The sequence below is a fragment of the Elaeis guineensis genome, chromosome 6, assembly GCF_000442705.2.
Source record: "Elaeis guineensis isolate ETL-2024a chromosome 6, EG11, whole genome shotgun sequence".
Lineage (NCBI taxonomy): Eukaryota > Viridiplantae > Streptophyta > Magnoliopsida > Arecales > Arecaceae > Elaeis > Elaeis guineensis.
The window spans coordinates 77,344,469-77,358,393 of NC_025998.2; the positions used below are offsets into that span (position 1 = coordinate 77,344,469).

The window sequence follows — 13,925 nt, forward strand, 5'->3', positions numbered from 1 at the left end:
AAAATTATCAAAAATATCTTATCAAATGTAGAACATTATCACAAAAAATCGTTCCAATCTGAAAGCATTTAATAGGGAGGACTCTCCAAATCACGGAGAGACGCGATGCTTCTGCACGCGCGCGAGACATCCTTCTTTTTCCGATGTTTTTCTCTTCCTCAAAAATTTCAGAAAAAATATATCTCATGCTTTGAGATGTGTACCAGAGGATGGAAGGTGATATGAGCCACCACACATATTTTAATCTCATAAAAAATAATATTTTTTCTTCTGCCCACGCCAACACTTGTACGCAAAACCTGTTTTGCACCAAGAGTCCACCACAACTTGGACTCTTCATAATTGGTATTAATATGGGATGTGGTGCCCCAATTTGGGCTGCTTCCAGGTGACATGATCTGACCCAAATATCTACCAAATAGGGCTAGCTAATTAGTAAGGGATGGGACCAAATTGATCTCCAAAAGAGCAAGGATTTCCACACGTGCTAGCATGCTTACTAGAATCCTGATTGAATCCAAAATTCCAATCAACCTTTTTCAAAAGGGTCCTTGGCCAATTTCCATATGTGTGACCCATTGGGTTCCACATCTAACCGGCAGTAGATCCGGATATAAATTGACCAAATTTGATTAGATTTCAATATAATCGATTTAGGTCCAATCGAGCTAATCCCAGTTCAACAATTAGAATCCTTTCTAATTGACGATCGAATTAAACTCTTTAATTCGATCAAAAACCTACAAATCAAGATTGACATCTAGCAATGTATCATGACTACCCAAAAGATGTGGAATTTGATGGAAATACCAAATCTACCCTTCAGTGGCAAATTACCGTGCAATTTAATCTTTCGATCATCCTTGCACCCTGAATATGTTCATGAGTATGGAATCATGTCAAACTCAAACATATATTCATATCGATTCTTAATTAACCAATGATGACTCCAATGAAGAAGCATTAGAAACTCTTTCTAATCTCCTTCCTGCTTTTGGCCAAAAGACTTTTCTCAAGTCATCTATGATTGAGAATACATAGGATGCGATCTCCTCTTATTAGGAGTGATTGATTCCATGTTGACCTACTCACAACCTCCATACACACTCCACCATATCCAGAACACCCCGTACATATCTTAATGCCATGCCTGGGTATGAACCAAAATATGGATTCATGTGCACAAGATTCCATGGTGGTCTCAGATCTAAGGATCACTTGCACAACTCCCACTTAGAGAACCATCTTTAACATGCAAATAAGGCTTCCATAAGATGTTCTCTTTCATCGAGTCAATTCAGTGGACTCATTTCTCAAATGAGCACCCACATCCTTGTATTAGTGTCTCACACAAGTGGCTAGTGAGATCTGTCATCCTCTCCATTTAGCATACATAGGATGTACCAGTCTATCCGGAACATTGATCTCCGACTCAATGCTCCTACGATCAAGAATTTAATATTAGGATTTTAGAATTTTAGGTCTCACTAGCATTACCAATTCATGTCTCCTAAAATCATTATCCTAATCTTTGCAATCATTATCCTAATCTTTGGGGTTCATCATAATCTTAGACATAATAAGTTGCAGCTAATATGATGAATCAATACCTCAAATAATAATAAATGTCATTTCATGAGTTGGAAAATTGTTAAGAAAGTTCCATCGCAACACACTTGCGATTGGCTTAAAGAGTACTTTTCTTTCAATCTCCCACTTGCACTAAAGCCAATCGCCTTTGAATCTCATACAATCAAGATGGCGATCATATAGCTGCTGTGGTATAGCTTTAGTAAATGGGTCTACTATATTGTTCTTTCTGTCTACTCGTTTAAAGATAACATCTTGTCTCTAACGAGATGAAAATGTCTGAGGATGTACTTAGATCTATAATGAGACCTAAGTTTCTTATCTTGAATAACGGCTCCAATGTTATTACTCTAGAGTGACACCGGTCCTTCAATCTTAGGAACGACTCTTAAATCCATGATGAGTTTCTTCATCCAGACAGCTTCCTTAATGACTTCACTAGCAGCAACATACTCTGGCTCAGTAGTTGAGTCAGCTACTATCTGCTGTTTGGAACTCTTCCAACTTACTGCCCCATCAATTAGGATAAACACATATCCTGATATTGACTTGCTATCATCTACTTTCCAATGATCCTTCCTTAGATCAGCCTAAAATCTACTAGCTATACCCAAAGCATAAGCTACATCAGGCTTGGTACATAGCATGGCATACATAATTGATCCCACAGCCGAAGCATAAGGGATTTCATTCATCCTTTTCCTCTCTTCTGGTGTCTTAAGACACATTTTCTTAAAAAGACGTATACCATAACTTACAGACAAGTAACCTTTCTTACTTGCCTCCATATTAAATCTCTTTAATATGAGGTCTATGTACCGTGACTGGGATAAGCCTAACATCCTTTTAGATCTATCTCTATAGATCTTTATACCCAGTATATGAGATGCTTCATCCAAGTCTTTCATGAAAAACTTATTCGATAGCTAAGTTTTGACCAATTGCATCATTGGGATATCATTCCCAATGAGCAATATGTCACCAACATACAAAATCAAGAAGATAATAACACTCCCATTTATCTTCTTATATACACATGGTTCATCCGTATTTTTGATAAAACCAAACTCTTTGACTATCATATCAAATCGGATGTTCCAGCTCGAAATCTGCTTCGATCCATAGATGGATCTCATTAGCTTGCATACTTGATTTGCTCTCCTACTTGAGACAAATCCCTCTGACTGAGTCAATAGACCTCTTCCTCTATATTACTATTAAGAAAAACGATCTTGACATCCATCTGCCAGATTTCATTATCGTAGTATGCTGCTATTACAAGCAAAATCCGGACGGACTTGAACATAGCCACAGGTGAGAAGGTTTCATCATAGTCAATTTCTTACCTTTGACTGAAACCCTTCGCCATTAATCTAGCTTTGTAGGTTTCTACTTGGCCATCTACTCTGATCTTCCTTTTGAAGACCCACTTGCACCGTATACTGGGGTCACACCCTCAGGTGCATCAACCAAGGTCTACACTTGGTTGGTATTCATCAAGTCCATCTCAGATTTCATAGCTTCCAGCTATCTGTCTGAGTCCTTACTCATGACAGCTTCCGAATAAGTCAGTGGATCAACATCCTGAATGATGTTGATAGAATTGTTATTCTCAATGACAAAATTATATCTCAAAGATGCTTGACGCACTCTATCTGACCTTCGGAGAGGTGTGTATTGTGGATGACCTCATCCTTGGGTACTTTTGATTGAGGATCTTTTGTGGTCCAACCACTGGTATTTCTGAATCGATTTGTAGATCATGAACTTTCATAAGTTCAATATTCCTCCCACTGTCCTTCTTGGATAAATTCATGTTTCAAAAAAGTAGCGTGCCTACTAACAAACACCTTTTGTTCAGTAAGGTGGTAGAAATAATATCCATTAATTTTCTTAAGATACTCTACAAACCTACACTTATCTGATCTAGCACTAAACTTATATCCAAAAAATATTTTTGACATAAGTAGGACAGCCCTAAGTCTTAAGATATTTAAGATTAGGCTTCCTTCCATTCCATATCTCATATGGAGTGCTTGTAACAGACTTTGAAGGCATTCTGTTTAATATATATGTGGCAGTCTCTAGGGCATTATCCCTAGAAAGATATTGACAGATCAATGAAGCATATCATGGACCGCATCATATCCATCACAGTACAATTTCTCCTTTTTGCTACACCATTTAACTGAGGCGTATTGGGAGGAATCCATTCAGAGAGAATACCTTTACTTTTAAGATGATCAAGAAATTCAATAGATAAATATTCTTCTCCTCGATCAGATCGAAGAAGCTTGATACTTTTTTCAGTTTATTTCTCGACCATACCTTGATACTCCTTGAACTTATCAAAGGCTTCGAATTTATGTTTCATAAGATACACATATCCGAATCTTAATAAATCATCTGCAAAGGTAATAAAATAGAAGTATCTTCTTCTGGCCTGAGTTGTTATCAGTCCATATACATCTATATGTACTAGAGCTAACAACTCACTTGTCCTCTCTCCATATTAAGAAAATGGAGTCTTGATCATCTTACCCATAAAACAAGATTTATAAGTCCCCAATGATTCATAATCATTTGGATCAAAAAATTCTTCTTTGTATAACTTGTTTATCCTTGACTCACTAATATGATCAAGACGATAATGCCAGAGATATGTGACATTTACATTCTCTCTTTCTTTTCATATTTTTTTCAATATGAAAAATATTTTTATTGAGTGCAAGAATTAAAAGATTGTTATCAATATAACCACTGCCATAAAATTCATTAGAAAAAAAAATGGAGCATCCATTTTCCATTAGCTTTATTTCATAACCTTGTTTTAATAACAAAGGTATAGAAATAATATTTCTAATGACCTTTGACATGTAATAACAGTCTTTTAATTCTAAAATTTTGTCCGAAGATAAATCAAGCATACAAGTTCCCACAGCCACTGTGCTAATGGACTCTCCACTTGCGCCATAAAGCTCGAGGTTACCTCTTTTCAGATCTTTGATATTCTATAGTTGCAGTAACGAACGACAAAAGTACGATCCACTGGTGGTATCCAATACCCAAATATCAATCTGAATTACTTAATGAAAAATAGGTCTGTATCATATACACACCTTTTGATATTACACTTGCACCCTACTTCAATCTTACAAGATTATTCTTGCAATTATACTCCCAATTTTCAAATTTGCCACAAATAATATCCATATGGACATCATTACCTTCTCATTATTACTGACCAAACTAGGATCAGAAATATCCAGAATATCGGAGTTCTTTTCTGATATAAACCTAATTTGTAAGTTCCTCAACCAATCCACATAGTTGTATCGGTCAACATAGTTTTATTTATGGTATCATGGGGTGAAAATAAAGAAGCCATAATGTAGACTTAAATCTACATAAAACAATAGTATAAGCAGACCACTCATGTTTGACATGCATAACTAGATGAGGACTTTTAAAATTAGTTATGTCTCTCATTATTTTATCAGATACCATAGCCCTCTCCTATGGTAAACGAGATATATTTTATATTTATCTCAGTGGGATTGAGATCCTAATTCCTCATAACGATCTTGTGTTAACACAACAAACCCTTATGAGTTCATAGGTAGGAAACTCTTTCCAATTACATCACATGCAATTCTCGATATTTTATCTTGGCCTCTAAAACATTATTAGCCTTGTGTTAACACAACAAGCTATAATATTTTAGTTAAGTAAGACCCTTCATTTCAATACAGTCAAAATTGAATATAACTGTCCTTGTGTTAGCACAACAAAGTAGTATATCCAAAATTGCCGTAAGCATCTTTTATGTACCAGGATTATGTTATATCAATCCTTATGACAAGCCTTATGGTAACACAACAAACTAGCTATAGTTCATGATGTAACATTAACCTAGCATGAAGGAAGGCCCTTAGCAATGTTTAAAACACTAAGCTACCTTCATTCAAGATTCGAACTAATCTAATTGGCCAGAAAAGTATTGAGATTGGTGGGGGTCCCCCATTGCTTTTCTTAGACACCAATAAAATTGACCAGACCAGCAATAGAACCAATTAAATAACCACCGCACTTGAAAAACTCCTTAGATACCAATTAATTAATCGATTCAAGAAAATAGATCAGCTTCTGGTTCACAACACTACGACTTAATATGATTTTTATAAAAGCTTTAATGGTCTCAAACACATCCTAATTCAATCTATCACAAGAATGCACTATAATAGTTGTATCTTAATAATCATAACAACTAATTATGGCATCTTATCATATCTCTAAGATATGGAAGCAGAATCATACAATATGATTATAACTAAACATCTCAAGTATATCATATATACATGAAGTTCTAATAACATGCATGAATATAAAATACTTTTTTCACGGTTCTTCTTCTTGAAATATTACAGTGACACCCCTACACGCCATAAGAATACCCTATAGAATAGGAAGAGAGGGTCTCTGAACCCTACTTGCTCTTATGACCGGACGGCCTGGTGATGAACTCCAACTAGAGTACAAGATACTAAGAAAATTTTACACATACATCATGCATTTTATATTTAAAACATATCTCGAAGACATGATAGGGTTTGGATGTTCAATCGGGTTCAATCCTTGATCCGACTTGAACCAAACCAAAAACTCATGCTTGATCACAATCAAGATAATAATTTAATCTTTGATTACATAAATCAAGATAGGCTCTGATACCACTGTTGGATTCCGGTGGCACAGCGGAAGGATTAGGTGTTTAAAATTTTCATTCAAAACACCCAATGCACCGGAAGCCCTAATGCCCAGAAACTCTTGACTATAATAATCAAAGCATAATAAATATAAATTAGGATAAGAAGAATACCTGTAGCGCTAATCTCAATTTCCACAAGACGTCCAAGTGTCCGCCCTCCAATGGTGATCCACACGAAAATTAAACCAAAGACGGCGCTCCTTCACCTTGCTTCAAGAGTTCTAGCCTCTAGAACTCGACTAGCCTCGTACCGGTCAAGTTTCTTCAAGAACCTGACCTCACCCTCTTAGAACCTCCTCTGGACTTCTGATTCTCCTTCTTTAGGACCCTTACAACCCTTGTTAGGACCAGATAAGATTTTGTCTTAAATCCCAAAGTCTTGTCCTAAAACTAAGATTGTAAGAAAGAAAAGAGAGCAACATGAGAGAAATTGGAAACCCCTCTTAGATTCATCGGATACCCAGCGCCCCGGCCTATTTATAGCCACCAGAGGGATGCCAAAAGAGAGGGACATGCCTTATCCAAAAGGCATATCTGATTTGATTATCAGAGATAAGAGTTCTTTCAAGCAGAAGGACTCTTATCCATGATACGTCGATCAGCACCCTGGTCTGCACGCGTGCAACCAAAGAAGGGATGTTTTCACGTTCCTTCTCAAATCAAAAAAATCCTCAAAAATCCACGTGAATTGGAGATTCAATCTAGATTCCAGAAAATCAAAAATGGTGATAAAATTCTCATGGAAGGATGCTATCCTCGCACCTCTTCACGCGAGTGCTGATCACCGCGCGCGTAGGCATCAGGACCGACTTATGGCATCCGTTTGGCATCCAGATAAGTCTGAAAAAATTTCAAAAAAATTATCAAAAATATCTTATCAAATGTAGAACATTATCACAAAAAATCGTTCCAATCTGAAAGCATTTGATAAGGAGAAGAACTCTCCAAATCCCAGAGAGACGCGATGCTTTTGCGCCCGCGCGAGACATCTTTCTTTTTCCAATGTTTTTCTCTTCCCCAAAAATTCCAGAAAAAAATATATCTCATGCTTTGAGATGTGTACCAGAGGATGGAGGGTGATATGAGCTACCACACATATTTTAATCTCATGAAAAATAATATTTTTTCTTCTGCCCATGCCAACACTTGTACGCAAAACCTGTTTTGCACCAAGAATCCACCACAACTTGGACTCTTCATAATTGGTGTTAACATGGAATGTGGTGCCCCAATTTGGGCTACTTTCAGGTAACATGACCTGACCCAAATATCTACCAAATAGGGCTAGCTAATTAGCAAGGGATGGGACCAAATTGGTCTCCAAAGGAGCAAGGGTTTCCACACGTGCTAGCATGCTTACTAGAACCCTGATTGAATCCAAAATTCCAATCAACCTTTTTCAAAAGGGTCCTTGGCCAATTTCCATATGTGTGTGATCCATTGGGTTCCACATCTAACTGGTAGTAGGTCCGGATATAAGTTGATCAAATTTGATTAGATTTCAATCTAATCGATTTAGGTCCAATCGAGCTAATCCCAGTTCAACAATTAGAATCCTTTCTAATTGGCGATCGAATTAAACTCTTTAATTCAATCAAAAATCTACAAATCAAAATTGACATGTAGCAATGTATCATGACTATCCAGAAGATGTGGAATTTGATGAAAATACCAAATCTACCCTTCAGTGGTAAATTACCGTGCAATTTAATCTTTCGATCATCCTTGCACCCTGAATATGTTCATAAATATGGAATCATGTCAAACTCAAACACATATTCATATCGATTCTTAATTAACCAATGATGACTCCAATGAAGAAGCATTAGAAACTCTTTTTAATCTCCTTCCTGCTTTTGGCCAAAAGACTTTTTTCAAGTCATCTATGATTGAGAATACACAGGATGCGATCTCCTCTTATTAGGAGTGATTAATTCCATGTTGACCTACTCACAACCTCCATACACACTCCATATCCAGAACACCCCATACATGTCTTAATGCCATGCCTGAGTATGAACCAAAATATGGATTCATGTGCACAAGATTCCATGATGGTCTCAGGTCTAAAGATCACTTGCACAACTCCCACTTAAAGAACCATCTTTGACATGCAAATAAGGCTTCCATAAGATATTCTCTTTCATCGAGTCAATTCAATGGATTCATTTCTCAAATGAGCACCCACATCTTTATATTAGTGTCTCACACAAGTGGCTAGTGAGATCTGCCACCCTCTCCATTTAGCATACATAGGATGTACCAGTCTATCCGGAACATTGATCCCTGACTTAATGCTCCTACGACCAGGAATATTTAATATTAGGATTTTAGAATTTTAGGTCTCACTAGCATGACCAATTCATGTCTCCTAAAATCATTATCCTAATATTTGGAGTTCATCATAATCTTAGACATAATAAGATGCAGCTAATATGATGAATCAATGCCTCAAATAATAATAAATGTCATTTCATGAGTTGAAAAATTGTAAAGAAAATCCCATCACAACACACTTGCGATTGGCTTATAGGGCACTTCTTTCAGGACAGACAACAAGGGCCTTTAATTCAAGAACTTCTCCAACTATATTTGATTCAGCATCCAGTCTCTATCAAATATGTTGATGTCTTTATGGGTAAGGCTCTCCAAAGACACTGCTAAATAATGACTAACCTATTCCATCTCTTTTTTCTTTGTAGAATCTTTTGGTCCAATCTTTTTTTGCTCCATGTAACAAGATCTAACAAATTTTGCATGGACAGGCTCCTCAATATTAAAATAATGCAGATAATTATTCCTATGTATACAGGCAAAAAAAAATAAGGCAGAGTCTTGTAACAAACTCAATAATTGGTTGAAAAGAGTTCAATATTTGAATTAGCATGACATGAGAAAAGCACATACTATGAACCAAAGAGCCAAGTACAAATCAATCAGAACAAGATCCACTACCCAACAACATATGGATAGCATGGCATGGAAAAAGCATATTTATGAAACAAAGAAGCAGGTATAAATCAATAAGGGAAAAATCAGATAGCCAACAACATATGAATAGCCAGTCACCTGCTGAATACGAGCACGCTTTTGAAAAATTTGTTCTTCATAAATGGCAACCGACTGGATGAAATGCTCTACCCTATCCAATGAAACCTACGCACATAAAATCCTCAAGTTAGAGAAAGCTTGGCCCGACATTTTGATTCACCGACTTATTAAATATACACACAGATCAACCAGATAATCATAGAGACACTTAAAAAATCTCGATAGAATAGTACTGTTAAATAATATAATGCTGTAAGATGGTTAGGCCCAGTTGCACTATGGCAGTAGCAGGTTCAACACAGAATCTAATCATCATTTCTTTTCCTCTTTTTCCGGCTAAAGCATCTGATCATCCTTGAGTCTTGTGATGTACAAAACACTAAACTCAATTCCACCTTTCGTTTCATTGATGTTTAGTACAGTGCACATTGTATGATCATGACCTGGCTTATTGCCTAAATAGTAAAATGTAAATTAGAAAAGCCTATATCATACTCTCAACTGAGAGTATCATACAAATTCATGAAAACAATAAGGATTTCATATTTTTCCTAAAAAAAGGCCTATAGCATCATTAACAGATCATAGATGTATGGAATATTATGCCAGAAACAATACCATATGGAATAGTTTTCTTTTTTATTAATATTATGAAGCTGTACTGACAAATGGTGTGAATAGAGTAGGGAGAAGAAGAAAAACAGAATTAGGAAACACAGAACAGTAACCAAAAAGTAATGGTCAAGGTTAACTTCCTGTCTTGTAAGTTCATTGTCCGATAGGCTAAAACACTTAAAACTCAATGTTTTGACTCATGAAGATTAAAGTTTCAAGATCAGCTCTCGCTCATAACAATGTGAAAGGTTCCCCAAATGGTAAGAAAATATTTCTTATCTTTTGGAGAAACAAGCCTCTTCATTACTTGTTTTCAAGTTCATCTTAGTCATGCTCTTAATGATGAAGCATAAACATAGAGATGAGATACACATCCTAAAAACATAAGATATAGATGGCAGGGACAAAAATCATAAAATAATATTTGTCTTTATATACGCCGTTATATCATCCATGTTTTATGATTACACCACTGAAAATTCTGTAGCTCTCTTTATCTCTATCTCTGCATGTAGGGCACATGATAGGTGAAGATAAAATCAGGCTTTATTTAACTGAATGGATTGTAAACCTAGGTGTTGAATCCATACAACCTGAAACCTGCCAACTATGATAAATATTCAAGAGATGTTCAGGAAATAGCTGAAATGGATGAGATGTACCTAACATGTACCAGATTCTATTTGAGGCAGTTCAGAATCTGATACACATCAAATATAGCAACGGCTACTCTTAAAAAAAGTATCCAAGCTTCACTGGTTCTCATGTCCGTTAATATTAGTTTTAGGACTCCCAAATATGATAATAAAAAGGGAAAAATTGTGCAATATCAGGAGTTTCTAGTTCATGATATCCATCGGTCCTTTTGCTGGAGTTGGAGGAAGAGCATAAGAGTTAACAGTACTTGGGAGTGCGAGCATGGTATGTCGTAGTGGTACCAAGCACCATTCCGGTAGCCCAATAGTACAGTACACCACCATACCGGCACATGGTACACTATTGGAGATGAGACAGCAGCTATGCTTTAAGGTATAGTACCGTATCGAACATGTATACGGTATCAATGCCGTAACAAAATGGTGTCGTATGCCTGGGATGGGGCAGTATGGGTCAGTATGGTAAACCATGCTTGGGAAACATTTGTGATTTCATACAATTTTCTCTAGATCTATTTGGAATTATACATCAGGTGTCAAAAGGATCTGCATTTTGTGGACTAAGTCATTCATTCTTTTAACATGCAATTGGTTTATTTGCAACACTACATTTTAATGTTTCTCCCCTTAGAAGTCCTAGTAACTGTTTGCTCTATTCAAGTTGTTGCAAATATCTGTATTCAATTTTACTGTAGTTAAATTCTATTCTCGCCTCCAGCTCCCATAATCCATGTTGGATATGTATCAGTTAGGCAACACTTGGATACATATCAAACTTTTTTTACTGGCAATTTTCGGAAAATTGTTAAAGAGCTGGACCCTCAATAAGTTCACCCACTATAATAACGTTAAAATGGAGTCTTTGTTCTTTTTAGAGATTGGCTAAAGATGTGCATATTAAAATAAATCTACAAACTGTCTTGTTTCTCAAATCCTTAAGCTAATTGGTAAGTTTGGATGAGAAACATGCATATTGGAAGAAACATTAACAAACAATATCTTTTAATTTTTATTTTATGTAATACTTAAAATATGCTTCAGTTAAAATTATTTTCCTACATATCCCTAATTCTCCTTTTTTTTTTCTTCCCTAGTTAGGCACCCAGGCACATGTCCCAATCCAATTTTCATATCTGTGTCCATGCAACACTGCCTCTATTGCTGCACTTTTACCTGTATTGTTGTCAACAAATAAATTTAGTGGTGGGACTACCTCATAAACAGAAGATTTTTTATCTTCTATTTTTTGCTAAAATATTACTGTTGGTCTAGATATATTCGCAAAAAAAAAAAAAAATCTAATCTATAGACTTTGCAAGTGGTATCCACTTAGCGCATTCACAGCTTTAGTGGAGGCCACCTCTAAAATCATAAGCATAGAAGCAAAAAAGAAAGAAAGAGAAAACTATGATTATGTCTTAAAAGCTTTGCCATGATATTCAGATTCTTGTAATCATAACACACGGGGAAAATCACAGAATGAAGGTTTGAATGTCTTTTTCAAATTAATCTCTGACATCTGGAACAAGCACTTGCTACAACATAGAACGGCTTCTACTTGTGGCTCAATACAATAAAAGGAGGAGAAAAAATTACCTCACCCGCATCTGTGAGATAACCACCCATTGCTGCAAACTCCTTTTTATAAACAAACATAAGCAGGTTTATCGCACCCTACAGCATCCAAAAAACTTATGTAAATTTGAAGACACTTAAATTTTTTGAACACAGAAATCATGAAAGAGTCTCAGCTTGTTGAGCATTATGTATTTGCATTTGAGATTTTCTAAATTGAAATTACAACTAATAAATGCATACTAAACAACCAAAATAAAAAATACAGAACCTGAAATCAAAATCTAACCTCTCGAATTTCAAATGTTGGCATGTGGGGAAGAAAATCATTTCCCACAAAGAAGCAGAGAAAGACAAAATCATCCACAAGCCGTTCAAAGTTTATCTCAAATGGAGGATCAGGTATTTCCAAATCATTCTCCAAGTACTCTCGCAAAATCCAGATGTTAAGAAACTGCTCGCAAATTGAATGGTTAATTATATGAAGACAAATCTAATATTCAGGAAAGTTTTTGAGACTGGATCAAAGGGGAAAAGAGAATAAAAGCATGTGCTAGTCAAGAATGCTACAACTGGTTGAAAAAAGCTGCATGGTCAGAATTCAACCTGATATTTCTTTTTGTAAATTGGGGTATCATCCACGGCCTTCCCATCCTCAGAAGTTTGTTCACCAGACTTGTCTTTGCAGTCAGCTGCAAAATGCCCAATCTGACCACAGAGAAAGCATTTCTCTTGTTGTCCTGGCATGGAGATCACCTGTACAATCAGAGACAGTTTTCCAGTCAAAATGACATAGATATCAATGTTTATGTAACACCCCAAGCTAGCAAAGTGGTAATCTAAGAGATTTGCAATTTCATTTAGCATTCATGTATGTGTAGTATGGCACTTCATCATATATTTGAGCATTTAAATGTTGATTAAGCAATAGTAATAAAGCTTTAGTTGTTAGTTAAGAAGGAAAAAGATTTAAGAGTGAGATCAATAGCAATGACATTAAAGTCGACTGTTGGTGACTATTGAGCATAGAATGCATGATATTTTGAAGGATAATATTTATGGGTGTGACAATTTTGGAGTGTAAACTTATAATTTATAGCAATTTCTGAAAACCCAGAGGACTGGATCGACTCAATTTTAAAAAGGATTAGCTCAGTCGTAGAAAACAGAAAGCATATCAGAAAAGAAATGTGGCAGCACACAAGTTGGTCGACCCAGTTTTATGCTGAGTCGGCTAAGTTGTGGACTGAGTCAGCTCAGTCTCAGAGTGAGTCGACTAAACTACGAGAACAATTAAGTGGCTGGAGTCAGCTGAGGTATTTTAATTTGGGGATTTAAAAAAGATTTTTAAAGGGATTACTCAGCAGCCATTTTGTATAAATATAGGGGTGGAAAACCAAGATATTTGTTGGGTATTTCATGGGATTGACACCTAGCAAGCAGCTCTCTTAAATTTATTGTATTTCAAGCCTTAGCTACCAGTTTTTTTTTTCCCTTGTGGCGTTGTTCTGAATTTTCGGTGAACCCAAAAAGGATAGAGAGGGAGAGGGGCTGGAAAAAGAGGTGTTCTCAGTTAGAAATTAAAGGGATTTCAGCTAGTAAAAAGTGCTCTAGTTGAGGAAAGGAAAGTTCAACAAGGATGTTTTGAATGAGTTAAGCATCATATAGCA

At 36.1% G+C, this 13,925-nt stretch overlaps 1 protein-coding gene across 5 annotated transcripts in view; it reads right to left on the reverse strand.

Annotated features, from left to right (window-relative positions):
- LOC105036145 (5'-3' exoribonuclease 4) overlaps positions 1-13,925 on the reverse strand; it is a 51,950-nt gene that overhangs the window by 27,162 nt on the left and 10,863 nt on the right. For all 5 annotated transcript variants that reach the window (XR_012142143.1, XM_073259538.1, XM_073259539.1 and 2 more), the window contains 4 exons: positions 12,862-13,011; positions 12,545-12,709; positions 12,277-12,354; positions 9,428-9,514 (listed from right to left, as the gene is read on the reverse strand). Coding sequence is in view for 4 of the 5 variants with exons in the window: in XM_073259538.1 (XP_073115639.1) it covers positions 9,428-9,514; positions 12,277-12,354; positions 12,545-12,709; positions 12,862-13,011 (480 nt within the window). In the remaining variant the exon portion in view is untranslated. The remainder of the gene's footprint in view (positions 1-9,427; positions 9,515-12,276; positions 12,355-12,544; positions 12,710-12,861; positions 13,012-13,925) is intronic.